This window comes from Lepisosteus oculatus, chromosome 8, assembly GCF_040954835.1.
Source record: "Lepisosteus oculatus isolate fLepOcu1 chromosome 8, fLepOcu1.hap2, whole genome shotgun sequence".
Lineage (NCBI taxonomy): Eukaryota > Metazoa > Chordata > Actinopteri > Semionotiformes > Lepisosteidae > Lepisosteus > Lepisosteus oculatus.
In genome coordinates, this window is record NC_090703.1 from 6,290,279 (window position 1) to 6,304,088 (window position 13,810).

Below are 13,810 nucleotides of genomic sequence, written 5' to 3' on the forward strand. Positions count from 1 at the left end.
CACCTTAAAAGCCAGGCGCTGACGCTCATCCTGGCTCTGCATCTGGTTTCTGCACCGTGCGAGTCCGAGCAACGTTAAGGTTTTAATCTCTGTTCTCGTTCCCTGTCCGCTGGTTCTGACCCGGTTCATGGTTTTTTATTCCTTGTTTTGATGGATCTCCTGGCTTTGGACTTACTCTTGTGTTTTTGGATACCCTCTAAGGATTACTCTTTTGGATTGTTTGCCTCGGCCACACCTCCCCCGTGCACCAGCGCACTTTGGACACGCCCCCCTGTTTTCAGCCCCTATTCCTGCATGACGTTTTCCCAGTGTTTCCCCACTTCTTCGGATTGTGTCGTCCGCATAGGGTCCGGAAAGAACTGTTCGTTACAACAGTAACAGCGCTTGATACTTACCAGAAATTATCTCTCCTATTTTATGAAAAATATGATTTGTACAAAGAAATTAAATTTCTCAAAACAACACGATTTCCTTAAGCAGAAGGGGTGTAGACTTCCAGATAAGGCAAACCACTCCTATTTATTTATTTTGGACAGATGTCATGCTAGAATTTTATGACATACACAGTTGTAAATTAAAAAAATACAGCCAAACTCTTTACTGACTTTTCCATGTACAGCTTCGACACTTCGTCTTCATGTGCTTTCCGTATTTGTATTTTAAATGTTCTTTTATTGATTTGTAAGTCAAATTTAGCAGGCTAAAGGAATGTTTTTTATCAATACAAAGTTCAAAGTCAGTGAACGATGTTGCTGCTTTTCAGCCACCTAAGAACGGGGGTCTCGGCAGGAAAGTAGGCTGTTTTCTGTTGTAATGGAAAGTTTCTGAGAAAAAGTGTTTTTTCCTAAAAATCTTGTTTACTGACAGAGCTGTGCTGCAGAAGCAGCTGGATACTTAGAACAAAGTGTGACAGCACCCAACTCGTCAAGGGCACGGGATGTTTTAATAAAGTTTATCTCTGCTGCTTGAAGAAGGGAGTATGAGAAACTATTTGAATAACTGCTCTTCTTTGCTTAAAGCAAAAACCTATAAGAAATGGAAAATTACTGCTTTGCCTGTCCTTGAACTGTTGCATCAGCTTAAAAAAGATATAAAACAAGGGCTCTCCTTGCTTGCTTTTGAACGAGCTTAAACTTCTCTGCACAAACGGTCGATGCCTTTTTCCATATTGCAATATGAATAAAGACCTTACCAAGTAATCGAGAATACTTTCTGTGGCTCCTTTATTCTAACCGCAAATGTTTCCACGACACTGTTTCCAGTGGACCTGGAAGCGTTTTTTGCACGTCGGTACAAGAGTGACCATGAGTCCGGTCAGAGTTAAGGTGGAGCCCGACTCGAAGTGCCTGTTTGACAGACCCGTGACGGTGAAAGTGGAGGGGTTGTCTCCTCACCAGCCTGTCGCTCTCCGGGCGACTCTGACGGGCGACAAGGGCGACGTGTTTGCCTCGGTCGCCCGCTACCAGGCGGACGAGAGGGGTCTGATAGACCTGTCCCAGTCCGCGTCTCTCGGGGGTGATTACACCGGGGTGCAGCCTATGGGCTTCCTCTGGGCCCTGAAGCCCCTCAAGCCCCTGAGGAGACTAATGAAAAGAGACATGGCCACCCCGTTCACAGTGCACATCGCCGTCCACGGACAGGCTGCAGGGAGTGTGGAGAGCACCGCCCCTCCGCTGGCCTCCTGCCTTCATGAGCGGAGCCCCCCTGTTTTCATCCCTGTATTCTTGCATGACAGTGTTTCCTCACTATTTTGGATTGTGTCGTCCGCATAGGGTCCGGAAAGAAGTGTTCCATTACACTTTGACTGTGATGAGCAGTGCAACCCCCAGTACACAGACGCTGAACCACTGATCCCAGAAGTGCCAAAGAAAGATTCACACTCCGCCTATTACCGCACTAAATCCCGATGCATGGTGAAGCCCAGAACCATACTGGACCTATAAATGTAAAGGGTGTAGGCAGATCGCTGCCCTAATTATAATAACAAAAAATTGTAATTGCAACTGTACTGAAATTTGTTATGAAAAGTTTTGGTGGTTGTTGTTGAAAGGTTTTAAGTCATTACATAGGAGTTAAAATATACTGATGTCAGCAAGTAGCTGAGTGATAGCCGTGTTAAATTATTGTTAAGAGTTGTTTCATTTTGTAGCGGTATGATCCTGATGTTAAGTGAAGAGTGCAGTAAGCATTGCTTAACCAAATTTTTGCAAAGCAGAATAGGAGGTAGTTATTCTTGTGTTAGTCATTAACTCAAGTTAAAAGAAAGGGGATGTAATATTTGTGTGCGTCAGCAGTGAAACTGCATGTTGATTGGTGGAGGGCTAAGCAGGAATAACAGTTGCTCAGGGTAACAGGCCATAGTGAATGTAGGAGCTAACTGGGTTCGGAGTTACAGGTTAAATAATAAAGAGTTTGTTCAAGTGTCACATCGTCATCCTGGGTTGTTAATTTCTACACTATACGTGTACATGAAATAAGACACGTAGTATCTTCTGTTAGTTTTTTACCCTTTTATTTTTTTCGTGTCCTTTAAACGACTTTTACCTGTGTATGTTTTTCGCACTTTGAGGCCACAGTAGTCTCCGCCTGGGGGTTCGCAAAACAACATGGAAAAACAGTTCAAAGTCCAAAAGCGAAGATGCTGCTTTTCAGCCACCTAAGAACGGGGGTCTCGGCAGGAAAGTCGGCTGTTTTCTGTTTCCATTGGACCTGGAAGCGTTTTTTGCACGTCGGTACAAGAGTGACCATGAGTCCGGTCAGAGTTCAGGTGGAGCCCGACTCGAAGTGCCTGTTTGACAGACCCGTGACGGTGAAAGTGGAGGGGTTGTCTCCTCACCAGCCTGTCGCTCTCCGGGCGACTCTGACGGGCGACAAGGGCGACGTGTTTGCCTCGGTCGCCCGCTACCAGGCGGACGAGAGGGGTCTGATAGACCTGTCCCAGTCCGCGTCTCTCGGGGGTGATTACACCGGGGTGCAGCCCATGGGCTTCCTCTGGGCCCTGAAGCCCCTCAAGCCCCTGAGGAGACTAATGAAAAGAGACATGGCCACCCCGTTCACAGTGCACATCACCGTCCACGGACAGGCTGCAGGGAGTGTGGAGAGCACCACCCCTCCGCTGGCCTCCTGCCTTCATGAGCGGAGCTTCCTCGGGGAAGGAGTGAAGAGGATACCGGTGAGAGAAGGACGGATCCGGGGGACGGTCTTTCTGCCCCGCGGTGAGTGTTTAGAGTTAAAACACAAAGTGGAAATTAGTGAAAATAACCTGGAAATGGTAAAGAGTTTGTAAAGGCATCTGCAATAGAGGGTCTGAGCAGTATATAAATTCCTGTATTCAAATTGTTCTAGGACGGCATGAAAAGGAAAACCAACTGACTGAAATACTTACTGCTCGTAGTAACAAATCCTTAGGCTCAGGATACTGAAAAATTTGTTTTGTTAAATTCATCAGATAAGCCAGATTAAAACATATCCTATTGTTTAATTAGGCTATGATGTCTCATCCAAATCCCGACACACTTAAAGTTTTATAGACTCTGTATAATCTAAAGATTTACCTCCATCATTTTAGAACGCCTAAGACTTGTTTATTAAATGTTTAAATATTTTAAGGAACAAACAAGAGTCATTACTAAGATTAGTTTATTATACTTTGGATGAAAACGTCTATATAATATATAAATGCAAGTAGTATGATTTATTAGAATTAGTACTATTATTTTTTTTTATTGAAATGTTACAATAGTTACATGTGTTAACTTTGCACATCTGGGTGGCTATTTGTATACTGTAACAGTGTCAGAGCTGATGGACAGGTTTTCCTCAGGAGACGGTCCGTTTCCAGGGGTGATTGATCTGGGAGGAACAGCTGGAGGACTTCTAGAGCATCGAGGATGCCTCCTGGCCAATCACGGGTTTGTCACAATGGTACTGGCTTACTTCGGGTTTGAGGACCTCCCACAGAACATGGATGAATTCCATCTGGAATACTTTGAGGAGGCTCTCCACTTCTTTCAGGCACTTCCACAGGTATATCTGCATGCAGATGTGTAGACCAGCCAAAGTTCACTTATTGGAGGGGTTTTCATTTGGTTCAGAATACTTCAGTGCCCCGTGACATGACACCTTTTTATCTTTTTAATTCCTCCAGGTGAGGGAGAACAGTATTGGTGTACTGGGCCTCTCTAAAGGAGCTGACCTGGCCCTGTCCATGGCTAGTTTCCTGAGTGGTATATCTGCTGTGGTCAATGTGTCTGGGTGTTATGCTAATTTCCAGTGCCAACTGCATTACAAAGGCACAACCCTGCCAGCACTAAAGTGTTACCCAGAGAAGATCAAGGTGGATCAGGCATCTGGCTTACTTAACTTCTCTGAGGCCTACGACGACCCTCGTGATCCAGGATGCCAGGCAGTAGTGCCCATAGAGAGGGCCAGTGCCCGGTTCCTTTTTGTGGCAGGTGAAGATGACAAGGTCTGGAATGCCAGTCTGTATGCCAGTGAAGCTGCAAAGCGTCTGATCTCACATGGCAAAGAGAGGCCAGAGGTCCTGATTTTCCCTGGAACAGGACACATCATAGAGCCACCATACTTCCCTCACTGTCACTCCTCCTTCCACAAGGTGATAAATGCCCCTGTACTGTGGGGAGGCCAGGCTGAGTCCCATGCCTTTGCCCAGGAGGAGGCCTGGAGAAGGATCAGGCAGTTCTTCCTGGATAATCTAGGAGCAGCAGGATGTAGACAGAGCAAGCTTTAGGTGCAGCTATTTTGAAGAGTACAGATGTTCTCACTGTTATTATGTGTGGTGTGAATTGTTTTTCCTGTATCATGTTACGTAGCTTACACCAAATTGATCCATACGTTTTAAGTAATTAGTGACTATTAAATTGGTTCATGATGTCCTGCTGTTTGGTGTTTGGATGTATCAATATATCAGCAATGTGATATGATCTTGAAATATTAAACATAAAAACTTCAATTCAGATGTACTTGAACTTTGTGGCTTTTGTAAACATGTAAGACAAATAAAATTCAATTTTAACTAAACTGTTGAATAGATTACTCTATTTTTATACATTGAATGTATTAAAACCTGAAATAATGAAATACGCCACATCACTGTTTGTTGAGGAGTCTTTAAAAAGTAATGATGTTCTTTTCTGGTCCTTGTGGGCAGGAGTTCGACAGGCAGGTTTTAGTGTCATTTTTAATGGGTAAACACTTGGAAACAGTGGAATTATAGAACAATTAAGTACAATCAATTCAAATGCAGTGATTCAGGGCCCAGGGAAAACCAGGAGATACTGAGGCCATGCAGGACCAGGAGTGAACATGACAATGCATCGGGAGGATGTGAACCTACATGAATGGAGCAACAAAAACTTGTCCAGGAATATTTTGGACCTCCTGATTCACCTACACCTATTCTTTCTGTAATACCACATGCAGTACACGAGTTTGCTACAGTGATCATACGTTTTTAATATTTGGTTCAGTGGTAGTATGATCTACATGAAGTGCCACAATTCTAACTTTTTAAATAGTTTCTTCTATAATCCCACATCACACTCAAGAAATATCCACACCACACCAGTGGGTCAGGTCTCACAATTAGGAAAGCCTGTTCACATACACGGGCATCGAAATATTATAACATGACAGCCTAGAGTCCGGTCTCAGTACTGCACCTTGAGTGGACCCAGTTCCTCACACTCTACATGATGCCCATGGGTCATTACAGCAGATGTCCCCCACCATTATAAACTGCTGTTACTGTACCTGCTTAACAGCCGGATTAGACCTGTTGCATTTGGCACCACATTGATTAAATGTTAAACGCTAAAGAATAACACCCTGTAATTTTCAATAAATACTGTATGGTAAGGAATTGCCTATGATATAACCTTCAAGTATGGAAAAATGCAAAGAAGCCAGGAATTCATTTAGAAAATAGAACTACTTTTTGGATTTACTTAAAACGTTATACTTACCTTTTTATTGTGGAATGTTTGAAAATTAGATTTTTTTCCAGTTGCAAATTGTTTTTGTTTTCAAACCCCAGACTCTTGTCTCTCCCCTCTCTCCTCTTCTTCTTCTTGTTTCATTTTGTGATCTTATGTTGTGTGTTTCTGTACTGCTCATTAACACTCATTAACCTACACCTTACATAGGTACGGTATACCAAGGTAAGCTTTACAGTGGTTTCTGATCAAGGGACCCCCCAGATCTCAACAAAAATCCTCTCTGCTTTGAAGCTAGAAGTGTTCACTCTGCCAAGTGTCACAGTCTTTATCTAAAATCTTAAGAGACCCTTCTCCTTCACCTAAAGCTGTAAGTGTCCTTTATGGGCCCAACACTACCACCTGCTATACTTCTGAATACCAGAAGAGGGAGGTATTTTCAAATATATCGTTTCGTGTTCATTGCGAATACAAATATTTTGTGCCACAATACTGCCTCTTGCCTGTTTATATATAGTAGAAAATGTACTGCATGTGACTGATCTGATCCTTAAAAGTGGTTTAAAATCACGTTCACAGTTGATTGTTTTTCCTTTGCAAACTTTTGCTGGCTGGGATGTTTGGATTTATTGCATCATCCATCATTCACAAGCTTTGTACAGTATGTAACTAAAAGTCCAAACAGATTTGGACTAGATATCTAGCATTTTGCTTAGTTAACAGCGTCACATTTATCCCGAAAAACGCCGTTCCGCTAATCTGTTAGAATCTGGTAAATAAAAGTAAATGCCTATACAACAACAGCGCTTGATACTTAACAGAAATGATTTCTCCTATTTTATGAAAAATATGATTTGTACAAATAAATTAAATTTCTCAAAACAACACGATTTCCTTAAGCAGAAGGGGTGTAGACTTCCAGATAAGACAAACCGCTGCTATTTATTTCTTTTGGACAGATGCCATGCTAGACGTTTATGACGTACACAGTTGTAAATTAAAAAAAATACAATACAGCCAAACTCTTTACTGACTTTTCCCGAAAAATAAACTTTTCCATGTACCGTTTCGACACTTCGTCTTTGTGTGCTTTCCGTATTTGTATTTTAAATTTTCCATTATTGATTTGTTAGTCAAATTTAGCAGGCTAAAGGAATGTTTTTTATCAGTACAAAGTTCAAAGTCAGTGAACGATGTTGCTGCTTTTCAGCCACCTAAGAACGGGGGTCTCGGCAGGAAAGTCGGCTGTTTTCTGTTTCCATTGGACCTGGAAGCGTTTTTTGCACGTCGGTACAAGAGTGACCATGAGTCCGGTCAGAGTTCAGGTGGAGCCCGACTCGAAGTGCCTGTTTGACAGACCCGTGACGGTGAAAGTGGAGGGGTTGTCTCCTCCAGCCTGTCGCTCTCCGGGCGACTCTGACGGGCGACAAGGGCGACGTGTTTGCCTCGGTCGCCCGCTACCAGGCGGACGAGAGGGGTCTGATAGACCTGTCCCAGTCCGCGTCTCTCGGGGGTGATTACACCGGGGTGCAGCCCATGGGCTTCCTCTGGGCCCTGAAGCCCCTCAAGCCCCTGAGGAGACTAATGAAAAGAGACATGGCCACCCCGTTCACAGTGCACATCGCCGTCCACGGTCAGGCTGCAGGGAGTGTGGAGAGCGCCGCCCCTCCGCTGGCCTCCTGCCTTCATGAGCGGAGCTTCCTCGGGGGAGGAGTGAAGAGGATACCGGTGAGAGAAGGACGGATCCGGGGGACGGTCTTTCTGCCCCCTGGTGAGTGTTTCTTAAGGGATAAAACAAAGTGAAAATAAAAAATTAAAATGACTTGAATGGCGTTAAAGTTTTGTAAAAGATAATAGTGTAACGACTACGCCCCCTGTGAATTAACTAGGGTGACCAGACGTCCTCTTTTTGAGACCTAAAATATCGGTCCGACTGCGATTTATAAAATTCCACAAATTGTCCGGGATTTTGTTTTGCTCGTTACTCAGACTGTGTAAACAAACACAGGCTTGCATATTTTCGTTCCTTCCATGCATTACCGGTAGATGTTTTGAATTTACATGCAGCGTAGCTTGAAAAGGGTTTGTGTGTGTGTGTTGCTGTTTTTATGGCCATGAGAAATAACGATGCTTAACTCGTTTCATTATATCTCAAAATGTTTCGTTAAAATTGATCATTTTTGCAACCAATGAGGACTTCTCCTAAGTTATGATGTCTTCATTTTTGGAAAATAAAAATTATTTAAGTTTAAAATAAGGCTATATTTCTGTTTTTTCCTTGTTTGCCATTATGGAAGAGAAATGGCAATCCTGCAACTGTTTAAAAGTTTACTAAGAAGTTTAAAAATAACTAGAGAGTTTAAATTGAATTTTTTTTATTAGAAAAATAATAAACATTCATTACTTTGGGGTATTGTGTCGAGTGTCGATTTTCCCCCGTCCTCTTTTTTGAAAACCAGAATATGGTCACCCTGCTTTAGCTCAGCCGACAAGGTCCTTGTTGTGTGACGCGGGTTCGAGCACCGGCGGTGCAGGACCGACTTGAGGTATGAGCGGCGAGGGCACATACGCAGAGAACCCGTATCCGTTGAAATAGGGAGGTCTAGGACAGTGCATGTAAAATGCTGGTTTAAACTGCTCTTAGACTGCATAAAAAAGTGTGACCCACTGACAGAATGACAGAAATACAACTCATTTGTAGGAACAGACCTCAAGCTCCGGCTGCAGAAAAAAAAAAACTAGTTTTGCTCTATTCATCAGGTTTAACAAATTAAAATGTTTTCTAAGTTTAAAGTTAGGTCATTTTTCAACCACTTCAACTGGGCTTGTTTCCTGAGTGGTACTGTATATCTGCAGTGGCCAGTGTATTCCCACATCATTATAAATCCTACATACATAAGAAATCTGATTATACCTATACTGTTTTTTTTCTCACATTTTCTAATATCTAACAAATAAGCAAGTGTTATTACTTAGTTTAATTTAGTGTATGTGTACTGTAGGTGATTTAAGATACTTGAGATGAAATTATCTACAAGATAATATTATAATGTATGGTAATATTATTCTTATATTCTTTTTGTAAAAAATATAACAGCAGTGGTACTGCTATAGCAGTAATAACCCTATATTTCAGTGGCTGTTTGAATACTGTAACAGTGTCAGAGCTGATGGACAGGTTTTCCTCAGGAGACGGTCCGTTTCCAGGGGTGATTGATCTGGGAGGAACAGCTGGAGGACTTCTAGAGCATCGAGGATGCCTCCTGGCCAATCACGGGTTTGCCACAGTGGTACTGGCTTACTTCGGGTTTGAGGACCTCCCACAGTACATGGTTGAATTCCATCTGGAATACTTTGAGGAGGCTCTCCGTTACCTTCAGGCACTTCCACAGGTACTTGTATATCTGCATGCAGATGTGCACACAAGTCATGGTAATGTATTTTGCATTTATTTTTCAACCACTTCCACCAGTCTTGACTTGACATTTTGTCTGGTTAATTCCTCCAGGTGAGAGCGAACAGTATTGGTGTACTGGGCAACTCTAAAGGAGCTGACCTGGCCCTGTCCATGGCTAGTTTCCTGAGTGGTATATCTGCAGTGGTCAGTGTGTCTGGGTGTAACGCCAATTTCATGTCCCAACTGCATTACAAAGGCACAACCCTGCCAGCACTGATGTTTTCCTCTGAGAAGATCAAGGTGGATCAGGCATCTGGGATATGGAACTTGTTTGAGGGCTATGAGGACCCTCATGATCCAGGATGCCAGGCAGTAGTGCCCATAGAGAGGGCAACTGCTCGATTTCTTTTTATTGTGGGTGAGAATGATCAGCTCTGGAATGCCAGTCTGTATGCCAGTGAAGCTGCAAAGCGTCTGATCTCACATGGCAAAGAGAGGCCAGAGATCCTGAGTTTCCCTGGAACAGGACACCTCATAGAGCCACCATACTTCCCTCACTGTCACTCCTCCTTCCACAAGGTGGTAAACGCCCCTGTACTGTGGGGCGGCCAGGCTGAGTCCCATGCCTTTGCCCAGGAGGAGGCCTGGAGAAGGATCAGACAGTTCTTCCTGGATAATCTAGGAGCAGCAGGAGGTAAACAGAGCAAGCTTTAAGTTTAGCCATGTTAGAGAGTATAGCTGATCTAATATCAGTAATATCGGCAGCTATGCTACAAAATAGGGCAGTAAATTCACTGTGTTTATGTATAAGCTATGGTAAAAATATTATGCATGTCTTTTATTCTGTATATATAATGGATCTTTTCATGTATGCCCCCTCATACGTGTGCATTTGTAACATAAAAATGATCTTGTTATGATCAGAATGAAACATGAAAAAAATAGTATTTAAATTAGGTTCTCTTCATATTATCTTTACTCTGCGGAGTGTTGCTGGCTCAGGAGTTGGACACCTAAAACATAAATGCAGTCTTTCCGGTATACATTTGTTCACTGGCTGGTTCCCTGTTGAGTGACGCCAGAGGCCCAGTGGTGGGGGACTGACCTGAGGTGGCAGCGGCGAGGGCGCATACCCACGTGAACCTGCAAGTGATACAATACACAAGGACATGAAACTAGTATAACATGATGGCCTACAGTCCCATACTGTACCTTGAGTGGACCCCATTCCTCACACTCTACATGATGCCCATGGATCATTACAGCAGAGTGTCCCCCACCATTATAAACAGCTGTTACCTGTTACCTTAACAGTCTGAATGGACTTTTTGTGTTTAATACTACATGTACTGGAAGTTGGCAAATTAAAAGCAAATATTTTATTTCACACACATATGTGAGAGAATAGCTGCTCAAATCCCCTGATGTCCTGAGGAGATGTTCTAGTGCAGAGACAGCCAGCCTGAGCACTTCTCTTCCGTGACACTGCAGGTTTTTAAACCTTCCTATAAATTACTGCATTAATCCTTAATTGTCTAATTGGTGCAGCCTAGCAAAGACTTACAAAGGAATGGTAGTATCATTGCTGTGCTAAATCGGTTATACTTTGTTCACAACAGTGTTACAGCCACTCTTATAAATGCAGTGAGTTTATTTTCAGGCGTCTTTTGAATCATCTGTAATACTTTACCACTGTGGCAGCACTGGGGCCCTGGGTTCAATTTTGGGCTTCTGTGCTACAGAAAACCAGAAGAGGGCAGTATTTTCTGCCATGTTTGTAAATTATTCATCGTGTTTATGTATACATAAACACGATGGTAAAATATTATTCTTCTTGTTTATAAAAGTTATAATAATAATTGCTTACACTTATATAGGGCTTTTCTGGACATGCCACTCAAAGCTTCACAGGTAATGGGGACTCCCCTCCACCACCACCTGGATGATGCGACAGCAGCCATAGCACGCCAGAATGCTCACCACACATCAGCGATCAGTGGGGAGGAGAGCAGAGTAATGAAGCCAATTCATAGAGGGGGATTATTAGGAGGCCATGATTGGTAAGGGCCAATGGGAAATTTGGCCAGGACACCGGGGTTACATCCCTACTCTTTTCGAGAAGCACCCTGGGATTTTTAATGACCACAGAGAGTCAGGACCTCGGTTTTACGTCTCATCCGAAGGACAGCGCTTGTTTACAGTATAGTGTCCCCGTCACTATACTGGGGCATTAGGACCCACATGGACCGCAGGGTGAGCGCCCCCTACTGGCCCCACTAACACCTCTTTCAGCAGCAACCTTAGTTTTTCCCAGGAGGTCTCCTATCCAGGTACTGACCAGGCTCACACCTGCTGAGCTTCAGTGGGCTGCCAGTTGTGAGTTGCAGGGTGATATGGCTGCTGGGAGTATATAATCATATATTATATAATTATACAGTAGTGTATAATCGTTTTTTATGGTTGTCCCCTTAAACTTGTGCATTTGTAACTAAAATGATCTTCAAATGATTATTATGAACCATTAAAAATATGAAATGACGTTTTCGCTTTGTTATCCTTCAGTCACAAAATAATGCTAGCTCAGGAGTCGAACACCTAAAACACGAATTTAATCTTTCTAGTACACCCACTGTTCACAACATGTATTTGCGATAAAAAAACAAGAAAAAGTCCATATTAAAGTGTCGTTTTTCTGTGCGGTCTGTCTAATCCTGGAATATACAGTAGTGAAAAACATTTGTTAATAGTGTAGCGTTTTCGAGTTCGCGCAGAATAAAGGACAAGTGGAGACGAGACGAGAGAGACAAGCTTTATTCTCCCATTCAACCCAGAACCCCACACAGCTTTTAAACACACATAGGGAACCGACGGAACACTACACAGCTTAGGGTTGTAATTCGTTAACAGAAGTCTATACACTTACAAAGCTACACAGGACACTTAAACTACTATAACACTATCTACATAAGCAGGGTCAGCTGCTGGTCATCGTGCTAACCCTCAGACCCCCCCAGCTACAACTACCAGCCTGCTTCGCGGTACCCTGAGTGCCTAGGTGCGCTTCCTCCAAACCACCGGGCGAGGGCGCTACACTAGTAAAGTACAAATAAATGCAATAGGAGTTCGACTTCGCCTTTAAAACAACTGTTCTGCGTATTTACAACCTAAAAAAAAGTTTAAAGTAAATAAGCGACGATGTTGCTTATATCTTATACCTTGCCAAAATAGAGAAAACAATATTTACTCACCATTTTTCTGCTTGAATCCGTGAAAACATCCACTTCCTAGAGGGAGGTAAGATTCACAATTAACCTTTTGTGATTTTGGCTGCACCGATAGGCAAAAAAGCTGTCACTCAATGAATTCTGACACTGAGACTTTGAAGAGGTTTACACATCGCTGTGGTCACTGCTTGGCTGTAAAATGAGTTATTTTGCTTATGCCTGTGCATCACATGAAAAGTAAGCAAATACTTATCTGTTTATGTTTGTGTCTTATCACATTGTTTTCTTCTTTTTTATAATGTTATCATTATTTTATTTTGGAAGATAACCATGTGAGGACCTGGCTTATGCAGATTTTTTTGGCTTTGTTCCATCAGTTTTACTTATAAAAAGTTCCGATTTTTATCCAATGTAGTAGATGTGTTGTTGAAACCTTACAAAATAAACTGGGCCTTTTTATGTGCTACTTGAGAACGTGGCTTGACAAAATGAAAAGCATTTGTTGTTGTTTTTCTGTTTTTCTTTTGGATATTTCTTTCTAGTGTATGTACTGAGTAGGAGACATAAAAAATGATGTTTTGACCTGAAGCCCAAGGGATTAGTTTCAATTGAAGACTTGAACTAGGCCTTTGCTGTCTATACTTACAAAGTTGTTACAGTTGTTTTTGGGGACATCATTCCAGGCAGAAACTGCCTCTGGAGATCTATGAAACATGGATTACTAAAAGGGTAGAAGGGTGGTAAGCTCACCCTTAACAGTCCTATAGGTTTTAACTAAGAATTACTCATTTATATCAAAATATCCTGCTGTTTGGCCTTTGGATGTGCAGTGCCAAGAAAAAGTTTGTCCAGGCCCTTAGAATATTTACATATTTGAAACCTAAAATCCTTAGAAATAGTTTTGTAACCCTTTCCAGAATAATGAGCACCAATAACTCTTTTCCAGAGGTCCTCAGAGATCATGGCATGAAAGGTTTCCACAAACCTGTGTGGTGAAGATCAAACCCACGACATTTCGTATCTTTATATAGAGTAAGGCATTCCAAACTCAGCCTCCAAACTCATATCTATGTAATTATTTAAACAGCCCATTTGCTCATTCTAATTATTCCCTTGACAGAGCTAATTAGATTAGGGGTTCACTTATTTTTTCACATCCCTTGTACCTTGATTACACATTGTTAAATTCATACATCATTTTATTTCAAGATACATGGAATTGATTACTATAAACC

At 42.4% G+C, this 13,810-nt stretch overlaps 1 protein-coding gene and 1 pseudogene across 2 annotated transcripts; both read left to right on the top strand.

The window, feature by feature from the left end:
* The first annotated feature begins 1,823 nt into the window (after positions 1-1,823).
* On the top strand, positions 1,824-5,029 carry LOC138241011 (acyl-coenzyme A thioesterase 1-like). Of its 2 annotated transcripts, none has more exons than XM_069193060.1 (3): positions 1,824-3,215; positions 3,794-4,026; positions 4,148-5,029. In XM_069193060.1, exons 1-3 carry the CDS (start codon positions 2,639-2,641, stop codon positions 4,748-4,750), a joined length of 1,413 nt encoding a protein of 470 aa, XP_069049161.1. In that variant the 5' UTR covers positions 1,824-2,638; the 3' UTR covers positions 4,751-5,029. The 2 variants fall into 2 exon arrangements, with proteins under 2 accessions (XP_069049161.1, XP_069049162.1); XM_069193061.1 differs by having other exon boundaries at positions 1,960-3,215; positions 3,824-4,026.
* A 1,938-nt stretch (positions 5,030-6,967) lies between these two features.
* Positions 6,968-11,889, top strand: LOC138241012 (acyl-coenzyme A thioesterase 1-like; annotated as a pseudogene).
* Positions 11,890-13,810: the final 1,921 nt, after the last annotated feature.